Source organism: Arachis ipaensis, chromosome B3 (assembly GCF_059453495.1).
Source record: "Arachis ipaensis isolate K30076 ecotype BB chromosome B3, ASM5945349v1, whole genome shotgun sequence".
NCBI lineage: Eukaryota > Viridiplantae > Streptophyta > Magnoliopsida > Fabales > Fabaceae > Arachis > Arachis ipaensis.
In genome coordinates this window covers 110124104-110145311 of record NC_142438.1, presented here as the reverse complement: position 1 = coordinate 110145311, position 21208 = coordinate 110124104, and the positions used below count along the sequence as shown (strand labels likewise).

The following is a 21208-nucleotide window of genomic DNA, read 5'->3' as shown; positions in this document are numbered from 1 at the left end:
CTGCGTATTCTTTCTTCTGCTTCTATTTTTGCTTGCAGTGCATCATTCATGAGAATAGAAAATAACACCATAAGATAAGGAAATACAAAAGCAAGGAAGCATACATTGTTAAAATGAGGTAATAATCACTAGAATTGAGTGAGTGAATTATTGTGACATTAAGAAAGATTAGATATGTGAATTCTAAATTGCGCGCCTTTTAGAACATACACTAGAATAAAAATTGATGTCACAAAAGAAGTATGCACTTCACTTATTCTAGTATGCTTGAGATGCTTTAAGTAAACTTGTAAGGTAAAACAAGCATTAAATAGGGATGAGAGCATTCAAACTAAAAGCATATGGATGCATATGATCATAAAACACAATGCATTAAGATAAATAAACAATATCCATCAAGAAATTGCCTAATCGAGGAAAAGGATCCCAATTACATGGTGGCTAAATCATGCAATTCAAGAAGAGTTACAAGCTCGAAGGCGATTCTCATCACTTGGTATTCTCAAAAGGTAAGCATGAAGAATTCAAAACCAAGTAGCGAAATATAACCTCAATCAATGAATCCAACAAAGAGTATGAACAATGATTATGCTAAGATAGCATGCAATTAGGGGTAAGCAGCAATATATAGCAAAAAAATTAATAATCCAACACTTATAATGAAAAAGAGAAAAGAAGAAAAAAATGAAAACTAAACTAAAACTAACTAATCAACTAACTAACTAACTAATTAACTAACTAAAATAAATGGTTATCAATGGTGTTTGGAAGTGTTGGATGATGGTAGGAGAAGGGAAGAAGAAAGAGGAAGGAAAGAGATGGAAAGAGGAGAGGAAGAGAAGTGTAGTGAAGGAAGGACATCTGCGCGTACGTGTGCATGGCACGCGCGCGGATGGTGGTACAATGGGAGCAATGTGTACGCGTACATGGCGCGTCCGTGTCGATGGCTTATTTCGAGAGTGACGCGTATGCGTCAGGTGCGCTTACGCGTAAGTGGGCTTGTGCAAAAGGCATAGTGCGCACACAGCGTTCGCACAACTCTCAGGTCAATGTATGGAGGAACGAAATCTTGCAATCCACGCATACGCGTACATGGCGCGTGCGCGTGGAGGGGTGAAAATGCTTAATGCACACGTACGCGTGCGGTGCGTGTATGCGTGGATGATGCTCTATTTTTCAAAATTTTTCTATATTTTTGCACCAATCCAAGCATTCTAAACCTCCAAACAGATACCAAAATACCTTAAAACCTTATTTAACACACTCAACTACCAAACAAATCAACAAATCAATCAAAACATGAAATTAAACTACTTTTGCCAATTATTTACAAAAGAGAAAATGAAAAGATTTTACCATGGTGGGATGTCTCCCACCTAGCACTTTTGTTTATTGTCCTTAAGTTGGACTTATGGGGAGCTCCTCATCAAGGTGGCTTGTGCTTAAAGCTATCCTTGAACATCCACCAATGCTTGAGTCTCCAATAAGATCCATTCTTCAATTTCAATATCTTCAAGCTTTGATGGAGTTCTTCACAAACCATGAGCTCCCAAATTTGATTTTTTTTGTGCGATCCGGGATCCCACACTTTGTTTTGACACCCGTCCTTAAATTGGTCATCATGATTCCATCCGGGTGGCATGACCTTAGAATTCTCAAAGAAGCTTCCAAACAACTTCCTAGACCCATGCAATTTGATTCTCCACCAATCATTACTATACAACTTTGAGCATGCAACCATCATGAACTTAGAGTGATGTTTCCAACCACTACACAACTCTCTTCTACTTTTAACTCCACAAAGAGCTCTAAGTTGACCATCATTTTCAATCAAACCATATTCAAGTGAGAAAGTAAAGCTTAGGGATAAGAATTTTACCCACTTGAATGTTGTGTAGGATGGTGACTTAGGAAAGGGTGGTCCCAATGATCTTGTAAGCTCCACTCCCTTGTGCTCTTTCTTGACTATCCCCACTTCTTCGCAAGCTTTTTCAATTTCAACCTTTTCTCCTTTATCACTTGGCTTGGAGTTGTCTTCAAGAACTTCGATTTCTTGCCCAATGGGAGGTGATTCAATTTTAGATAGGTATTCATTGATGAATGAATCCGTCTCTTGATCAACCAATTCATATTCTTCAATTTTGATATACACCATTTCAACCTTTTTCCCTTAGTAGCTCTCTTCCGATTCACTCTCATCTTCATTGTTCACCAAGGGTATGGGAGGTTGTGCACATTCTCCTATAATTTCAACTCCATGTCTAATGGAAAAGGATTCAATTATAGATAGAAATTTATCCATGATTGAATCCATCTCTTGATAAACCTCTTTCAAGTCTCCAACTATGATATGCCTTGGAGGTTGCACACCCTCCTCAACATCAATATCAAGCTTCTTGGAAGAGTGCTCTATGATGCTACATTCCCATGGACTTTCAACATCTCCTAAATCTTCAACCACATCTTCCTTTTCTTTAACAATCATGGCTTGCTCTAGTTGCTCCAATACAAAATAACATCCCTCATTTCCCACCGGAGTTTCCAATCTCTCCTTCATGCTATGCTCTTCAATTGATTCTTCACATGTGGTTATGGAAGCACCTTGAGTGTTCAAGTATTGGTAGGCTAAAGTATGCACTACCTTGGTCAAGTTAGTCACAAACTCGAGGGTGTTCCTTTGCATATCTGTTTGTCCTTGAAGTAGCAAGGTAAGAGAGTCATCTATTGGGGCTTAGGGTGGGTAAGAGTGTTCATTATTTTGGAGAGAGGGTTCATAGTGGGAAGGTGGTTCTTCATAATAAGGCATGGAGATGGTGTGCATTTAGGTGGTTCTTGGTAGTAATCATGATAGGGTTGTGGTGGTTCTAAAGGTTTTTGTTCATAACGGTCATAAGAGTATGGTATGGGTGGTTGATCATATGATGGATATGGATCATAGGAAGATGCTTGGTATGGAAAGGTTTGTGAGTATGGTTGAGGTTCATGTTGAGGACAAGAGTTATAGGCATATGGTGGCAGTACTTGATTATCATAAAAGGATTCATCATAGCCATTGAATTGACATGCGTTAGGATGGTGATTGTACCTATAAGTATCCGGAGGTTGTTGCCAATAGGAGTGATCAATTCCTTGAGACTCCTCCCATCTTGAAGTGTTCCATCCTTGGTACATGTTGTCATTAAAGTCCACATTTTCTACAACATGGTGAGAACCAAACTCATAGCCAAAGTGAGAATTCATAATGGAAAAACAAAATAAAACTAACAAAAACTAAAAAACAAGCAATTGATAAACCTATTCACAATATTCACATATATACAATAACCAATGACATAACACCATTGCGATCGCCGACAACGGCGCCATTTTGATGAACGGATTTTTGTGTGGTCTAGAATTCACAAATAAAGTCTCGTTGTAAAGTATAGTTTCTAAACCAACAATAACCCTTTCATACAAAAATTTGTTTGTCACAAGTACAAACCCCTAAATTTATAAACCGATGTATTGGAACCTCGGGTCGTTCTCCCTAGGAATTACAATAGAGTGTCCTTGTTATTATTATGAAGCATGTTTGGGGTTTTGAGATTTTAGACAAGAAATATAAATGGCAAAGAAAATAAACTAACAACTAACAAAGCTCTTGGTAAGATATGAGAACTAGAAGTCCTATCATAGTTATCCTCCTCAATTGTGACCACAATTGTTCATTGCTACCACTTAGTTAACCTCTAACCATGGAGGAAAGTCAAGTGGATGAATCAACTTGATTCCACAAGTCCTAGCCAACTCCCAAGGGAAAGACTAGCTTTAGTGGTATCCAAATCAATTAGCAACTTCTAATTATCAGTCAACAAAGGGATTAGATAACTCAAGCGTCACTAATTACTCTACCTAGGCCAAGAGGAATAAAATCTATACTAAAATCCAACCAAGCATTTTATCAAACACTTGGAAGGCACAAAAGAAAAGCATAGTAAATTGACAACTAGAATGAAATCTAACAACAATCATTGCAAAGAATTAACAACAACAATCAAAGAAAACAAGATCTACATGAATTACCTCAAATTGCATTAAAAGAAAATAGAAGGAACAAAAGTAGATCTATAACAAAGTATAGGAACAATATAAAGGAAATTACAACAAAACAATAGAGGAATCATGAATGTAACAACAAAGAATTAAGAAGAAGAAGTAGAAAAAAGCATGAATTGAAACCTAGATCTAAGAACTAAACCTAATCTTAATCCTAATTCTAGAGAGAAGAGAGAGCTTCACTCTCTAGAAACTACTTCTAAACTAATCCTAATGTGAATGAATGATGTGAAGTCCTACATTCCCTTTCAATCCTTGGTCCTTTTATGAATTTTGGCACCAAAGTTGGTTGTAAATTCGGCCCCACAGCTCTCAGAAATCGCTGGGCACATTTTCTATTTAAAAATCACGTGCGGCCACCGACGCGTACGCATACATCACGCGTGCGCGTCCCTTGAGGTTTTCGCGATCCACGCGTGCGCGTACCGTGCGCGTGCGCGTGGATGATGTTTCTCAAATCTTTGGCTTTTTTCATGTGTTCTCCATTTTGCATGCTTTTCTCTTCACCCCTTTGACCCATCCCTAGCCCTTTTCAACCTTTAAACCACTTAACAAACAAATCAAGGTATCTAGTGGAATCAAAGGTGAATTAAAATCAATAATTAAGGACCTAGAAAGCATGTTTTCACACATAAGCAAAAGTTGGGAGACAATCATGAAACCATGCTATTTCATTGAATAAATGTGGGCAAAAGGTCATAAAATCCCCTAAATCAAGCATAAGATAAACCCTACAAATGGGGGCCCTGCACACTCTCAACATTCAACAAGTCATGCGACAGAAACATCTGCCACACCGGACATATAGGCTCCGCACACTCTCTCAACAACAATCCAGATCATCATTTCTTTTCGAGTCCTCGACTCATCACAACCATTATCAATTCATGATTTCTATTCCAAACTCATAATTCCTCAGTTCTCATCTCATATACCAATCCTTCTTTACGCTCCACGCAACCCATTCTCAGCACACCAGAAACCTATGCCTCCGTTTTCTAATTTTTCATAATAATCATCAACTAAAACCCCTTAGCTATATCTCATATCCTTCATACTCATAATTAAACCCAAAATCCTTAAACAAGGCATGTGCGTACGCACAGGGGTGTGTGTACGCACAGATACCAAATCTTGTAAGGTCTGTTCACTCGCACAAGGTGTGCGAGCACCCCCAACAGACGATCTTTCCCAACTTGTGCGTGCGCACAGGGCTGTGGCTGTGCGTACGCACAGGTTGCGATTCATCCTTGTTATGTGCGCACACAAGCTGTGCTAACGCTGTAAACAGGTAGCTTTCCCCTGCTTGTGCGTACGCATAGGTCTGTGTGTACGCACAGGTCTTTGCGTCCGCATAGATCAATATTTTCGCAGGGTTGTTCAAAATTCTGCAACTTTGCAGAATTTCAGATTTTTAACACCAACTTTGAATGATCATAACTTCCTCTACAAAAACCCAAATCTTACAAACTTTATATCAAATTGAAGGGTTTTCAATAAACTTTAATTCTAAATAAGTTTCAATGAATTTGGAAAATTGAGGCAAAAGTTATGATCAGACAAAGTTTACCAAAAATCCACTTTTACCGAAAGTCTCAAAACCTCAACATTACCAATATTTCCAACCAAAACCAAACCAAAACCACTTCAAACTCCAATTTCTATCATGATCTACCCTTTATAGCATATTATACCATTCCCAACCATCAAAACCTCAATTATATGATACCAAAATCAATCCTCCACCAACACTTTCCTCAATCCTAATTCAATCATTACCAAACATCAAAATCAATCCCATTTCATTTCAATTTCAATCTCTCACACCATCTTTACCAATTTCAACATCATGATTTATCAACATATTCCAAAAATCATCACTCATCATAATTCAAATCATTTATCATCAATCTCAATACTCACATTCAATATACCAACAACGTCACTAACCATCATCAATCATCAACCATATCAACAACAATAAATCACATATCCAATATCAAACATCATAATCGTTAAATACCAATGATCATTATCAAATTCACATATTCCTCATCTCAAAACTCCATATCATCATCATCTTCATACAAATTATCCTCACACATCAAAATCACATATAATCATTCATCCTCAACATATCAATATTTTTCATGATACATCAACATTCAACAACTCAACAACCATTATAATTCATTCCTACCCTATGAGTCATTTCTCTAAGTGTCCATGAATATTATATACGACATAGAGAAAACCAAAACCATACCTTGGCCGATTCCCAATATAAACTAAAACTCCAAAGAGCATAATTTGAGCTTCCAACAACAAGCAAGCTTCCAAACTCACAACAAACAAGCTATATACACACCAAACATCACTAATCAAACTAGGACTCAACATAAACATAATCTCACAAGGGTTTTGAAGAGCTCTTACCTTGTCCAACAGTTTTGGGAGCCAAAACCACCAACATTCAAGTATTAGAGTGTACCTAAAACACCCAAGACACAAGACTTCCCTCAAAACCAAACCCTAAAACTCGAAATGCACAAAGGCACAAAAACTGGGCAGGAAAACTCGAGAGACTTACCACAAATCTTAGATAGAAACGACGGGCTCTGCGAGAGCTTTGCGTAGCCACTGACGGCACGTGAATCGGAGCACTGTAGCTCAAGATATGATGAAAAGAGTGGGGAGGTGAATAGTGCTTCTTCTCCCTTCTCCTTCTTCTCTCAAATCTGGTGCGTGCGTGTGTGTTATGGCTGAAGGGTTCAATAATGAACCCTTATATATGTTGGACTTGGGCCCAACTTGGGCCTGGTCCAACCCGTTAGCATTTTTAGCCCGTTCGGCCTAACTTTGGGCCAAACCTTTAACACTAACTCCCGGTTTTCCATTTCTAATACTTTTCTAAGGTTTTCAACTGTTTTCACTTTTTCTCGCACAGTACCGGGCAGACTTGAACCGGTTCAACCGGTTCAACTTCCGGTTCGTGTTTTTTTACTATTTTTCGCAAAAAACACATTTTCTGACTCAGAAAAACCTACTTAGTCCAAAAATCCTATTTAAATCCCCAAATTCTCATCCTAACTTTCCGAAATATAATTTGGGCATTTAAATGATTTTATTCATGAAAACTCCGGTTCTTACAAGAACGAGCTGAGATGATTGTGTACCTGCTGAAAATGAGCAGGGATATGGTGGTGAGTTCACTAAGATTTGCTTCCAGAGATACGTCGGCTAATCTAGGAGATGGTCACACCTGTAAGATAGAGGTTGCTTACCGAGGTTATCGATACATGCATTGGCTAGAAAGAGCTTCACTTGTAAGACCGAGGTTGCTTATAGAGGTTATGTTTGCATATATCGGCTCAAGAGAGTCGCACATGTAAGACAGAGGTTGCTTACAGAGGTTATGGCACTAGAAACCAAACTCAGACAAAGGTTGCTGAGTTACGTTGGGAGCGGGTCAAAATGGACAGATGAGCTCATTACCTGCACTAGGGATAGACATGTATCATGGTTGTTTGAGCATATCTTCTATGAATTCTATTTTCTATGATTGTGTATGTGCTGTGTTTGTTTCTCTTTATGTTCTTTAGTTCTTTTGTTTGATGCGTGATTCGATTATTGTTGCTGACTTGGTATATCAAAACGAACTTAACTAACCACCCTGACCCTACTAAGAACTCCACAGTTCTTACCCATGCTCTTTCCTTTCAGATGGAAATAGGAACTCTAGTTGAGATCACCCCTACAAATACAAGGACCCAGAGAAGGATACGAAGGTTATAGAGATCTCGTCTTTTAGCTGCAATGATGGATCAAAAACTGTAGTTGGTAGCATGTTTTGGGTGGTGCCTTCAGTTTAACGTAGGAATTTTGGTTTAGTCTCTCACTTTTGGTTAGTTTCACCAAGAGATTAGGAGCTGTAAATACTGGCTAGTTTAGTTTCGGGCGCCAGCTTAAGGGCTTCCTACATGGACCAGGGCCCGAAGTGTTGATTATGTATATAATAGCAAGATGTGAAGAGTTGTACGCTAACTTATGGTGTATATAATAGTACCTTTATATGTATGTATGATCTATGATACATGTTATGTATATATATAATGGGCCTTGTGTATGTTTCACTTAATTCCTTTATATGGCTTGTGTATGTTTAATTAGTTGCCCTTGAAAATCCTTTTATAAAGAAAAAGTTTTTCAAAAATTCAATAGTGCGGTAATACAATTACAGGCTTAATAATAAATCGTTAAAGTTTTAGGTAAGCAAGTTTGTGACACTCGATTTCCGATATGATCATGACGTACTGGGAATTGGGTCATTACAATTTGGTATCAGAGCAGTTCATTTCTATTAAAGCCTGGGGATAAGGACTGAATCATGCTTCATTGCATTCTCTAAGTTGTGTTTCATGCATATAGGATATCCTTATGATATGGATTGCATGACTGTCGCTATATATCCATTTTAGAGACTACTCAAACTTCGCCTAAAATGTTAAGACTGATCACCTTAATATTGAATGTTGAGTGTGAATAGAATCTAGATGGCTACACAGGGACAAGGACGTGGTAGGCGTAGTGTGAACCCTGTAGATGAACCGACGAGGAATGCAAATGCTTTTATAGCTGTGATGAACACCATGGCTGATGCTGTACGTGAAATGGCAACTGCTACAATACGAGTAATTGACCGGTTAGGAGAGAGGAATGGAGTTCGTAATAGAGAACGTGATGTTGAACGCAACAGAGGCTCCGATGGTGATGAAAACGTTGGAAATCACGGTAACCTGATGACGCTGGCAACCTTTCTGAAAGTGAATCTGCCTAAGTTTAAGGGGAAGCTTGTCGCAACTGAAGCTGACAATTGGTTCCGCGATATCGAGGAATAGCTGCGAGCACAACATGTGCCAGAAGAACAACATATGGAATTCGTGACCTATATGCTGGAGGGAGAAGCTGAACACTGATGGCATGGAGTGCAACGCTTGCTAAGACATGAGGTGGAAGAGATTATTTAGGATACTTTTAAGGAGGAATTTTACAAAAAGTATTTCCCTAGATATGTTCGTGATACTAAAGAAATGAAATTGATGCAATTGAAACAGGGGAATATGTCAATGGTAGAGTATACCCAAAAATTTGAGGATTTGTGCCGATTCTCTAAGATCTGTCAGGAAAATCCAGATGATTTTGAGGAATGGAGGTGTTTGAAGTACGAAGGAGGACTTCGCGATGAGCTAATGCATTCGTTAGTACCACTGGAAATACGAAATTTTGCGGAGCTTGTTAATAAGAGTCAGTTGATGGAAGACTGTGAGAAAAAGATGGCAACAACGAGAATGAATCATCAGGATTTCCCTCCGAGAAGTTCTAATAGTTTTAATCGGTATGCGGCTTGGCGGAGGGTGAATTTTAAGGCACCTGGAGAACCCCCTACGTATGAATCAACAAGTTAGGAATAATCATGCACACTCTACTGTTGAAAATGGAAATGAACCAAGGCAGAATACTGGCAAGCGACCTCTACAGATCCAACCAGATACGGTGTGTAGTCAGTGTGGGAAGGACCATGGTAACCGACCTTGTCGGTTTGGATCGAATATCTGCTACAACTACGGTGAACCGGGACATATAGCGAGAAATTGCCCAAAGAAGTTTATTCAAGAGTCAGCTAGACTGCAACAACCAGGAAGAGTATTTACAATGATTGCAGAAGATGCCCGTATTCAGACTCCCTGACCTAAAGTCAGTGTTGTGTTAAAACTTGCTTCCAAATTGAACTTTACGATTCTGGTGCATTGCATTCTTTTAGTTCTTCAACTGCTATACGTAAGTTGAGATCAGATGAAGAAACACAACACACCTGAGGACTAGAAAATAAGATAAGGACCGATTACTCACACCTATTTACAGATGAAGGAAATTTTGAGAGAAAAATTTTCTTTTAGGGTGGTAGAATGTAAGAACTCAAATTTTTGCACTAACGTGAGTTTTTCTTAAAATAATATTTTAAAGCGATTAGTTTTATTTTGACGAGTCGTCTTCGAACTCTGAAGTAAAATAAATGGTAATATAATTTTATTATTATTATGTTATTTATTTATTTTACTTGCTCTAATTATAATGGAGCCTAGATAATAATATTAATATTATTATCAAGTCTGACTTTTGCCGATATAAGTAATTATCGGTATTTCTTGATGAGCTTAGAGTTGCTAATGCTTCATTAAATATCTTTCATCCTTAAGTTACTAATGTCATTTATATTAGTAACTCATATCTAATCTTAAATATATTATTACTTGTGCAATAATATATCCAATTGGAACCGTAAACGTGAGGCCATGGAACCGTAAAGATTCTTTTCCCGATTTCTTCTAATCCGTAACTCCAATAAAAAATTTAATCCGATAAAAGTATTCGTATCCTCCTCCTCTATGTGTTGGCATCATTTTTTTCGGTAGAAGTTGACCGTAACGTAGCTCCTCTTCTCCATTAGTTTGGCCAATGGGAGTTCTAGGAGGCACAGACAATTTCTGACGTTTTCTTCTTCAATAGCTCGATCAAAAAGCTTCTCCGGAGTTTTTGATGATTTTGAATTCGTACAGAGGTAGGGTTTGATAACTTTATAATAATTAAATGCAAATTTGATGAGTGAATGTTGACTTGATTTATTACTGTTTGAGTTTGATTAAGTTTACGTTGAAACTTTGTGAAATTATTGTTGTTCTTTGTGAATTGCGGTTCGGCAAAGCAGAACCGCCCTACTGAGGTTATTTTGATGATTTTGGGGCTATTTTGAATGAGAATTATTGATTAAAATTGATAAGTTTTGATGGCCTAGAGATTAAACTAAAAGTTGTGAAAAATCGGTAAGCTAAAAACTTGAAAATAAATTAAAATACAAGTAATATATTGAAAGAAAAAGGTTAAGGGTTTCGGTTTTAGTATAAAAGAAAGATTAGTAATTACATTTTATTTTTGAAGGGTAATATTTTATTTGTATATAAAAATCAAGGTATAATTTACAATTGTATAAGTTTTCGGGTATTTTGGGTAATAAGTAAAGTTCAGGGGTAAATGGGTATTTTATAAAAGTTCAGGTTATTTTTATAAATATTAAAATAAGTGAGGGTTCAAATATAATTTTATAAAATATTGAGGTTGAAAATAGAATATTAAAAAGTTCGTGATTTAGAAAGTAATTAATAAAAGCTTAAGAATAAGGTTTTATAAACTAAGTTTTAAAAGAGATTATAAATATTATTTTAAATACATCTTTAAAATTACCCATTTATATGAAAATAAATTATTATTGTAATTAGTATTTATCAAAGATATTATTTTGTTAGAATATTATAATGTGTAACATTAACGAGAGAGCAAGCAAGCAGAGTAATCTTAAAAGCTTTAGAGAACGCAGACTTGATTAAAGAACTTTATAATTCTTTTTCATAAGACACTTAGGGAGAGGCAAAGGAATAATGTAAAAATAATTTTTATTATGGAATAATAGGAAAGAAAAGAAGAAGAAAGAAAAGAAAAAGAAAAGAAAAATATTAAAGAAACCTCTTTCATAGGAGAGAAGAGAGTAAAGATTAAAAGAATCTAAAAGAATCCCTGCCACAGGAGGGCAGAGCACAAAAAAGAAAAAAAAAGAAAGAAAGAAAGAGAGAAAAGAAAAAGAGATAAGCAAAGATATTGTTTGGCATTGAGAATGAGCTGAGATGATTGTGTACCTGTTGAAAATGAGCAGAGATATGGTGGTGAGTCCACTAAGATTTGCTTCCAGGGATACATCGGCCGATCCAAAGGATAGTCCCACTTGTACGATAGAGGTTGCTAATAAACCCCAATTTTGTAGTTTATCTTGTACTTATTTTGGAGGATTTTATCACCTTTTTCCACATTTATTCAATGAAATAGCATGATTTTGTAATTCTCCCTTGATTTGTGCTTAACTGTGAAAACATGCTTTTTAGACCTTAAAATAGCTAAATTTAATTTACTTTAATTTCATTCGATACCTTGATATGTTTTTTAAGTTATTTCAGGTTTATAAGGCAAATATTGGATTGAAGGAATGAAGGAAAAGCATGCAAAGTGGGAGAACTCATGAAGAAATGAAGGAACTGCAAAGCTGTCAAGCCTGGCCTCTTTGCACTCAATCGACCATAACTTGAGCTACAGAGGTCCAAATGAGACGGTTCTAGTTGCGTTGGAAAGTTAACATCTGGGGCTTCAAAATGATATAAAATTTGCCATAGTTGCCTAACGTCTAGGGACGCACATGCGCACTATACGTGTGCGCACCGATTGGTGCACGTGATTTACTAAAAGCAACTCGTGGCCAGCGATTTGTAGAGCATTTTGGGCCCAATCCAACTCATTTCTAATGCTATTTCATGTAGAATTCAATCTTGGATAAAGGGAAAGCAATTGTTTGAAGTTTTTGCATCATGTAGCTTAGTTTCTAGAGAGAGAAGCTCCCTCTTCTCTCTAGAATTAGGGTTCCTAGGATTAATTGCATCATAGATCCATGTTTAATTCCTTGCTTTCATCTTGTTTCTTCTACATTTTCATGCTCTAGTGATGTAATTTTCTTGTTCCCTCTTGTTAATTTTCCTTTTTATGCCTCTTTGTTTAGGATTGATGAACACTTGTTGGATTTGGATTTTCTATTAATGTAATTGATGTTTGATGTCTTTTATTGTGAATTTGAGTTGTTGACCTTGCCTCCTTGCAATTTGTAGTTGGTAGATTTTACTATTTCTTGTCATTTATTATGTTTTCCTTTTATGCCTTCCAAGTGTTTGACAAAATTCTTGGTTGGATATTAGAGTAGATTTTGAGCATTCTTGGCTTGGAAAGAGTAATTAGGCAATCTTGAGTCATGAAAACCCAACTTATATTGGTGATCTAGAGTTGTTAGCTAGTATGATTTCCATTGACTCTAATCTCTTGCTAATTCAATTAGTAGGTGATTAGAACTTTTGGATTGAGATTAGCTAGTCTTATTAAACTTTCTCCGAGTATGAGGATAACATGATACCTTCCTCCATCATCGGGGATGACGTAATAAGATAAAGTCTTGTTAATTATTGTTATTAGTGACTAGGATGGAAGGCCTATGATCTCAATTCTTGCCATGAATGTCTCTCTTTATTAATTGCTTTTCTTTATTTTGCTTCCTTTAATTGCTTGCTTGATTTACTTTTCTTGCCATTTATTTTTCGCCCCTTACAAATCAAACCCCCTTGTTCCTTCATAGCCAATAAGCATACACTTCATTGCAATTCCTCGTGAGACGACCCGGAGTCTAAATACTTCGGTTAATTTTCATTGGGGTTTGTACATGTGACAAAACCATATTTTAATTTGATGTGAGAGTTGTTTGTTGGTTTGGAGCTAAGCTTACAACGAAGTAATTCCTTTCTTTAGGAAGAAAATCTAGACCGACAACAAATTCTTGTATCAGTTGCTTACAGAGGTTATCGATACATACATTGGCTAGAGAGAGCCTCACCTATAAGACCGAGGTTGCTTACAGAGATTATGTTTGCATACATCGGCTCAAAAGAGTCGCACCTATAAGACAGAGGTTGCTTACAGAGGTTATGGCACTGGCAACTAAACTCAGACAAAGGTTGCTGAGTTACGTCGGGAGCGGGTCGAAATCGACAGATGAGCTCATTACCTGCACTAGGGATAGACATGCATCATAATTGTTTGAGCATATCTCCTATGAATTCTATTTTTTGATTGTCTATGTTTTGTGTTTGTTTCTCTTTATGTTCTTTAGTTATTTTGTTTGATGTGTGATTCGGTAGTTGCTGCTGACTTGGTATAGTATCAAAACGGACTTAACTAACCACCCCGACCCTACTAAGAACTCCACAGTTCTTACCCAAGTTCTTTCCCTTCAGATGGAAATAGGAACTCTAGTTAAGTTCACCCCTATATATACAAGGACCCAGTGAAGGATACGAAGGTAATAGAGATCTCGTCTTTTAGCTGCAATGATCGATCAAAGACTATAAGAGTTGGTAGCGTGTTTTAGGTGGCACCTTCAGTTTAACGTAAGAATTTTGGTTTAGTCTCTCACTTTTGGATAGTTCCACTGAGAGATTAGGAGCTGTAAATACTGGCTAGGCTAGTTTCAGGCGCCAGCTTAGGGGATTCCTATATGGACCAGGGCTCGGACTGTTGATTATGTATATAGTAGCAAGATGTGAAGGGTTGTATGCTAACTTATGGTGTATATAATAGTACCTTTATATGTATGTATGATCTATGATACATGTTATGTATATATATATAATGTAGGCCTTGGGTTTGTTTCACTTAATTCCTTTGTATGGCTTGTGTATGTTTAATTAGTTTCCCTCGGAAATCTTTTTATAAAGAAAAAGTTTTTAGAAAATTCGATAGTGCGCTAATACGATTACAGGCTTAATAATAAATAGTTAAAGTCTTAGGTAAGCAAGTTGGTGACACTCGATTTCCAGTATGATCATGATGTATTGGGAATTGGGTCGTTACAAGTTCAATTTCATGATCGTCTTTCTTGAGTGGTGCTCCCCCGGCATATACTCTCATTCTGGAAATCACATACCCCTAAAAATAAAAAACAAAGCAAAATATAAGAAAGACTAAATTTAATACCATATTAGACCCAAAAGATCCTATAGTACACCTTATTTTGAATAGAACTACACCCAAATATTAAAATGTAAACAACAGGAGTAACTTACAACAAATTTATTAAGCTTCATTCTTGGTTTTGAGGGACACGTCCTGTGAAATGGGTCAAAGATACAAAATTTTTTCTTCCTAACATCAGCCACCCATAACCACCAATGCTCCGCATAGCAAACAGGTGCAAATATCTGAAGTATGGCCACCTTGAACAGTCTTTTAGTTTAATTGACACATAACCAAAGAATTGTGATATAAGTTTTAGAAGCGAAAACCGACATATGGATGGGATACTAACTTTTTCAAGTCCAAAAAATGTATGAACATTTTGTAGTCTTCAATCATAAATGGGTTTTTTTGTTTTGGCTGTAAGAATCCCCCCCCCCCCTCATGATTCTCGATAGCCATGTTCTGCAACATTTGTGAAACACCATATAAAATATTTAATACACCCAAAACATTACATAAATACACCCAAAATTGAGTTCAATACACCTTACCACAATATTAGGGGGGAGACAGTAAATTTCTTCTTCAAATCTTTTAATATTTTGTCTGTTCAAAATCAGACACATAACAGTGACAATCTAAAAAAACAAAAAATCCAAATCAATTACATCAATCAACACTTGCAGTCACATGTCATAATAAAATCATTAATCTTATTCTAATATTACCTCAGCTTCCATATATGAACTAGCTTTTAGAGACGCAAAGTGGATCTTTGACAATAGTAATGGTTGTTGGGCATTGAGGGTGCACATTGGCTCATACTCATTAGTAGTTCCATCCCCATATGTCTTTACATGTGTGGCCCATAGGTAGCATTTTTCTTTTACGTCGGCTGACATTTCCTTCCTCGTTGTAGGAGTTTCAAACTTTTCAAATCTTTGGCCGGCAGGCTGCTTTTTGGGCAGGGGAGTTTTAGCCTCTGCAAATTCCAATGCTGCCTTAACCCCAGTGCTTGCAATTTTCTCAACCAGCTCCTCTAATTCTTTGATTAGTATTGGCATCTCAGGGCTTTTTCCCTATTCAGATCCTGGTCGCCCCTCTTGAGTCATGGTTTCTTCTTGACTTGAATCAGTGAAGCCGAGGCTGAATGATGGTGCCAAAAATTGTTTTAGTACATAGGATGTTGTGTTGGCGATCATCATCAATACAGCAGTGGCTTCAAGGGGTGGATTACTGTGTGTTGACATATAAGATACTATAAGAATAAGAATAGACGAATGATATCAAAAGAGAATTATATTGTACTAAACTTACATTTTAGATGGAGCTGGTGGCACTGTGGGTGTGCTTTCAGCACGTTTCTGGGGTTGTGGAGTGCTGCAGGTTTAGAGAAAATGATTCAAATTCAAAAAGAACCAATTACAGCTCAATTCAAATGAGATACACCCAAATAAGAATAAAATACCCCCCCAAATAATAACCAAATACATCCGAATATTATTCCTCACCCCTTAATTGTTTCTTCGCTAATTTTCTTGCTCAGGGACTTTGGGCGGGATGGTTCAATTTGGATAGGGCTTGCTGCTATTGTCTGTGACGAAGGCATGCATACTTGAATCGGAACTCTAAACAAGACAAAAATAAAAAGTTAAAAAACTCCCTTAAAATAGATGATTAGAAGGTTGAAATTTAGTTGTAAAACTCACATATCAAGTGGTTCATATTGTGAATGTGTCTCCATCCGAACAACGATCATCTTCTGTTGAGCTGAGTCACTAACAGATTCTTCTTCCAGACCCAACCTGAAATCCACCCAAATAATGCCAAAATACACCTGACGCATTGAAAAGAAATACAGGCTCTGGTTTTTGAGAACTTACCTAGCTGTAAATTTTTTTTTCCTGCCAAAATATTCAAGGGCTTTTTTTTCTAAATATATATATATATATAGAATTAGAAGCAGATTGTAACAAAAGAATTAAATAACCAGTATTAGAAACAGAAATTACATGCTATCTGTGGATTTGTTTACGCTGCTTTGATCCGTTTGTGCTTGAAACAAAGGATCATTCTCGCTCCCTAAGTTCACCTCCGGCGTTCTAAGCATAGAATAAATTCAGTAAAAAAAACTATTTAGTTAAATCAGGATCTCAAAATTCTCTCAAATAAAGGATCTTACATTTCGGATGTGTCATAGTGACCTTCCGTCGATGGGACCCCAGCTCCCTTCATCCTACGAAAGCAAAAATAATTATCAGCAACAAAAACACCTTAAAATATGCAATATATACCCAAATTCAACATACCCTGTGCAGCAGCCTTTTCATTGGTTTTTTTTTTTTTATTCTCTTAAGAATTCTTCTAATTCTTCAGTTCTAACAGTACATGCAAAAGAATAATTTAACATATATAATTTTGATGATAAAAGGTAAGATAGCTTTACAAAGTATCTTACACATCATAGGATTGAATTTGTTCTTCAGAAGACGAATCCTCAACAATGTGCTTTTTTTTTTTTGGATTACGTCCTGGAAATAAAAAAAGTATGAATCAGATAAACACAATAAAATTGATGATAAAATACTCCCAAAAGCAGTGCATACTTTTTTGGTAGAGTCTGAATTTTTTTCTTTGATTTTTGTTTTTTTATTGGTGACGATTCTTCACTTCTGAAATTAAATGAGAAATACTCTGTTAATACATCAAATTTTGATAATAAACAGAAAAGAAAGCAATGCAATGATAATTTCAGAATCTTACTCATCATCGAATTCACTTTCACTTTCTGAAGTGGAATCCTCCAAAATCAGCTTCCTTTTTCTCGATACCATTCTGGAGGGCAAACAATCATTAGCAGAGGACACCCTAAAAATGACAAAATACACCCAAAAATATTACTTACTTTTTAGCTGTCCTAGTGGGTTGTTTCCTTCTTTTTGTTGCTTCCTCTGAGTCTTGTTCAGACTCAGACTCAGAGGAAAAATCAAGTTCACTCTCTGATGAATCACTCTCGACTGAACTTACATTCTTTTTTTTTTGTCTTTTTCCTTTTTTCTTTCTTTTCTTTTTCTTTCATTTCCTTCAACTTCTTTTTCACTTCTGCCTTTTTGACGATGCCTTGAAATAGTAGAAATGTTAGTTTACACCATCTACATAAATAAAATACACCTGATGAGTGGATAATTTATACCCTTTTTGACATTGATTTTTACATAGTTTTCAGAATGTTTTAGTCACTTTTTGTTATATTTTTATTAGTTTTTATTCAAAAATTATATTTCTGGACTTTACTATGAGTTTATGTATTTTTCTGTAATTTCAGGTAAATTCTGGCTGAAATTGAGGGACCTGAGAAAAAATCTTATTCAGAGGCTGAAAAAGGACTGCAGATGCTGTTGGATTCTGACCCTCCGGATAGAGCCAGTAGAAGAAACGTCCTTCCCCACTATTGAGATCTCTGAAACCTTTCCGGATGAGCAACTGTTTGCCATCCAGAAAACACCATGGTTTGCAGATATTGCAAACTATAAAGCTGCAAGATTCATACCCAAGGAGTACAGGAAGCAACAAAAGAAAAAATTAATTACTGATGCAAAGTACTACCTGTGGAATGAACCATATCTCTTTAAGAGATGTGCAGACGGAATAATCCGTAGGTGTGTGCCTAGAAAAGAAGCACAGAAGATCCTATGGCATTATCGTAGATCACAATATGGAGGACATTTCGAAGGTGAGCGAACGGCCACAAAAGTCCTCAAATGTGGCTTCTACTGGCCCACTCTCTATAAAGACTCCCAAGAGTTTGTGCGTAACTGTGATAGGTACCAGAGAGCTGGTAATCTGCCTCACAGTTACGCCATGCCTCAGCAAGGAATCTTAGAGATTGAGTTGTTTGACATATGGGGTATTGACTTTATGGGGCCTTTCCCACCATCATACTCAAACACTTATATTCTGGTGGCAGTCGACTATGTATCCAAATGGGTAGAGGCCATTGCCACACCCACTAATGATACTAAGACAGTGCTGAAGTTCCTCCAGAAACATATCTTCAGCAGGTTTGGTGTCCCTAGAGCACTAATTAGTGATGGGGCACTCACTTCTGCAACAAACAGCTTTACTCTGCTATGGTCCGGTATGGAATTAGTCACAAGGTGGCAACTCCATATCATCCACAGACAAATGGGCAAGCTAAAGTCTCTAATAGAGAAATAAAATGAATCCTGGAACGGACTGTAAGTACCCGTAGAAAGGATTGGGCGAGAAGCTTGGATGATGCTCTATGGGCTTACAGAACAGCATTCAAGACTCCTATAGGGACCTCTCCATACCAGCTTATGTATGGTAAGGCCTGTCATCTGCCCGTGGAACTAGAGCATAAGGCCTACTGGGCAACCAGATTCCTAAACTTTTATGCCAAATTAGCTGGAGAAAAAAGATTGCTCCAGCTGAATGAGCTAGAGGAATTCAGACTCACTGCTTTCGAAAATGCCAAGCTTTACAAAGAGAAAGAAAAAAGGTGGCACGACAGAAAGCTGTCATCTAGAGTCTTTAAACCAGGACAGAAAGTTCTGTTGTTTAACTCTAGGCTCAGACTATTCCCTGGGAAACTGAAATACCAGTGGAGGAGACCATATGTGATTACAAGTGTGTCACCATATGGCTATGTGGAGCTTCAAGACATTGATTCTGATAAGAAGTTTATTGTTAATAGACAGAGAATCAAGCATTATCTTGAAGGCAATATTGAGCAAGAGTGCTCAAGGCTGAGGCTAGATTAAAAGCTCAGCAAGGTCCAGCTAAAGACAATAAAGAAGCGCTTATTGGGAGGCAACCCAATTTTTCCTTATCTATGTTAATTTTCTATTTTCCATTTTTATTTTATGTTTTCTTTAGGATGATGATCATGTGAAGTCACAAAAATCAAAGCAGAGTCAAAAACAGCATTAAAACAGCTCACTCTGGAGGAAGAGCTTACTGGCGTTTAAACGCTAATAAGAAGTATCAAACTGGCGTTTAACGCCAGAAAGAAGCATTAAGCTGGCGTTAAACGCCAGAAACAAGCACCAAGTTGGCGTTCAACACCAAGAAAGGGGAAAAGCTGGTGTTTAACGCCAGAAATAAGCAGCAGTCTGGCGTTAAATGCTAGGATTGCACACTAAGGGTGTTTTGCATACCTCAATGGAGCAGGGATGCTAAGTCCTTGACCCCTCAGGATCTGTGGACCCCACAAGATCCCCACCTACCTCACCATTCCAATTCAAACCATTCTCCTCCCATACCCACCCATTCACACTTCTCCTTCTACTCCCTTCTATCTTCTTTTGCTCGAGGACGAGCAAACCTTTTAAGTTTGGTATGGAAAAAAGCATTGCTTTTTGTTTTTTCATAACCATTTATGGCACCTAAGGCCGGAGAAACCTCTAGAAAGAGGAAAAGGAAGGTAGTTGCTTCCACCCCCGAGTCATGAGAGATGGAGAGTGGTGCACGAATTGTAAATCACACTTTTCACAACGCGTACCACTAACCAGCAAGTGCACTGGGTCGTCCAAGTAATACCTTACGTGAGTAAGGGTCGAATCCCACGGAGATTGTTGGTTTGAAGCAAGCTGTGGTTATCTTGTAATTCTTAGTCAGGAAATCAATTATGTTTATCAGTTGAATTGTGAATAACCAAGAGAGCATAAATTAAAGGTTACTTGTTATGTAGTAATGGAGAATATGTTGGAGTTTTGGAGATGCTTTGTCTTCTGAATCTCTGCTTTCCTCTATCTTCTGATTCACGCACGCACGTCCTCCTATGGTAAGCTGTATGTAGGGGATCACCGTCGTCAATGGCTACATCCCATCCTCTCAATGAAGAATATGCTCACATGCTCTGTCACAGCATGGCTAATCATCTGTCGGTTCTCGATCATACTGGAATAGGGTTCTTCATCCTTTTGCGTCTGTCACTAACGCCCAGCACTCGCGAGTTTGAAGCTCGTCACAGTCATTCGATCATTGAATCCTACTCGAAATACCACAGACAAGGTTTAGACTTTCCGGATTCTCATGAATGCCGCCATCAGTTCTAGCTTATACCACAAAGATTCTAATTAAGAGATCTCAGAGATACTCATTCAATCAGATATAGAACAGAGGTGGTTGTCAGGCACATGTTCATGGTTTGAGGAAGGTGATGAATCTCACGGATCATCACCTTCATCACAGTTAAGCGCGAATGAACATCTTAGATAGGAACAAGCGTGTTTGAATGGAAAACAGAAATACTTGCATTAATTCATCGAGACACAGCAGAGCTCCTCACCCCCAACAATGGAGTTTAGAGACTTATGCCGTCAAAGAGTACAAAATTCATATCTAAAATGTCATGAGATACAAAATAAGTCTCTAAAAGTTGTTTAAATACTAAACTAGTAGCCTAGGTTTACAGCAAATTAGTAAACTA

The 21208-nt window shown here is 37.3% G+C and overlaps 1 protein-coding gene across 1 annotated transcript; it reads left to right on the top strand.

The window, feature by feature from the left end:
• The first annotated feature begins 9188 nt into the window (after positions 1-9188).
• LOC148572012 (uncharacterized) lies at positions 9189-9846 on the top strand. Its single transcript, XM_088507354.1, has 2 exons — positions 9189-9493; positions 9609-9846. The coding sequence occupies exons 1-2, from the start codon at positions 9189-9191 to the stop codon at positions 9844-9846; spliced, it is 543 nt and encodes a 180-aa protein (XP_088363480.1).
• The last annotated feature ends 11362 nt before the right edge of the window (positions 9847-21208 follow it).

Bases quoted from the DNA above. Each gene is read 5' to 3' on its own strand.
- LOC148572012 (XM_088507354.1), top strand. From the start codon at position 9,189: ATGAAATTGATGCAATTGAAACAGGGGAATATGTCAATGGTAGAGTAT. The intron at 9,494-9,608 runs GTATGCGGCTTG...AAATGAACCAAG, and splicing joins AGTTCTAATAGTTTTAATCG to GCAGAATACTGGCAAGCGAC.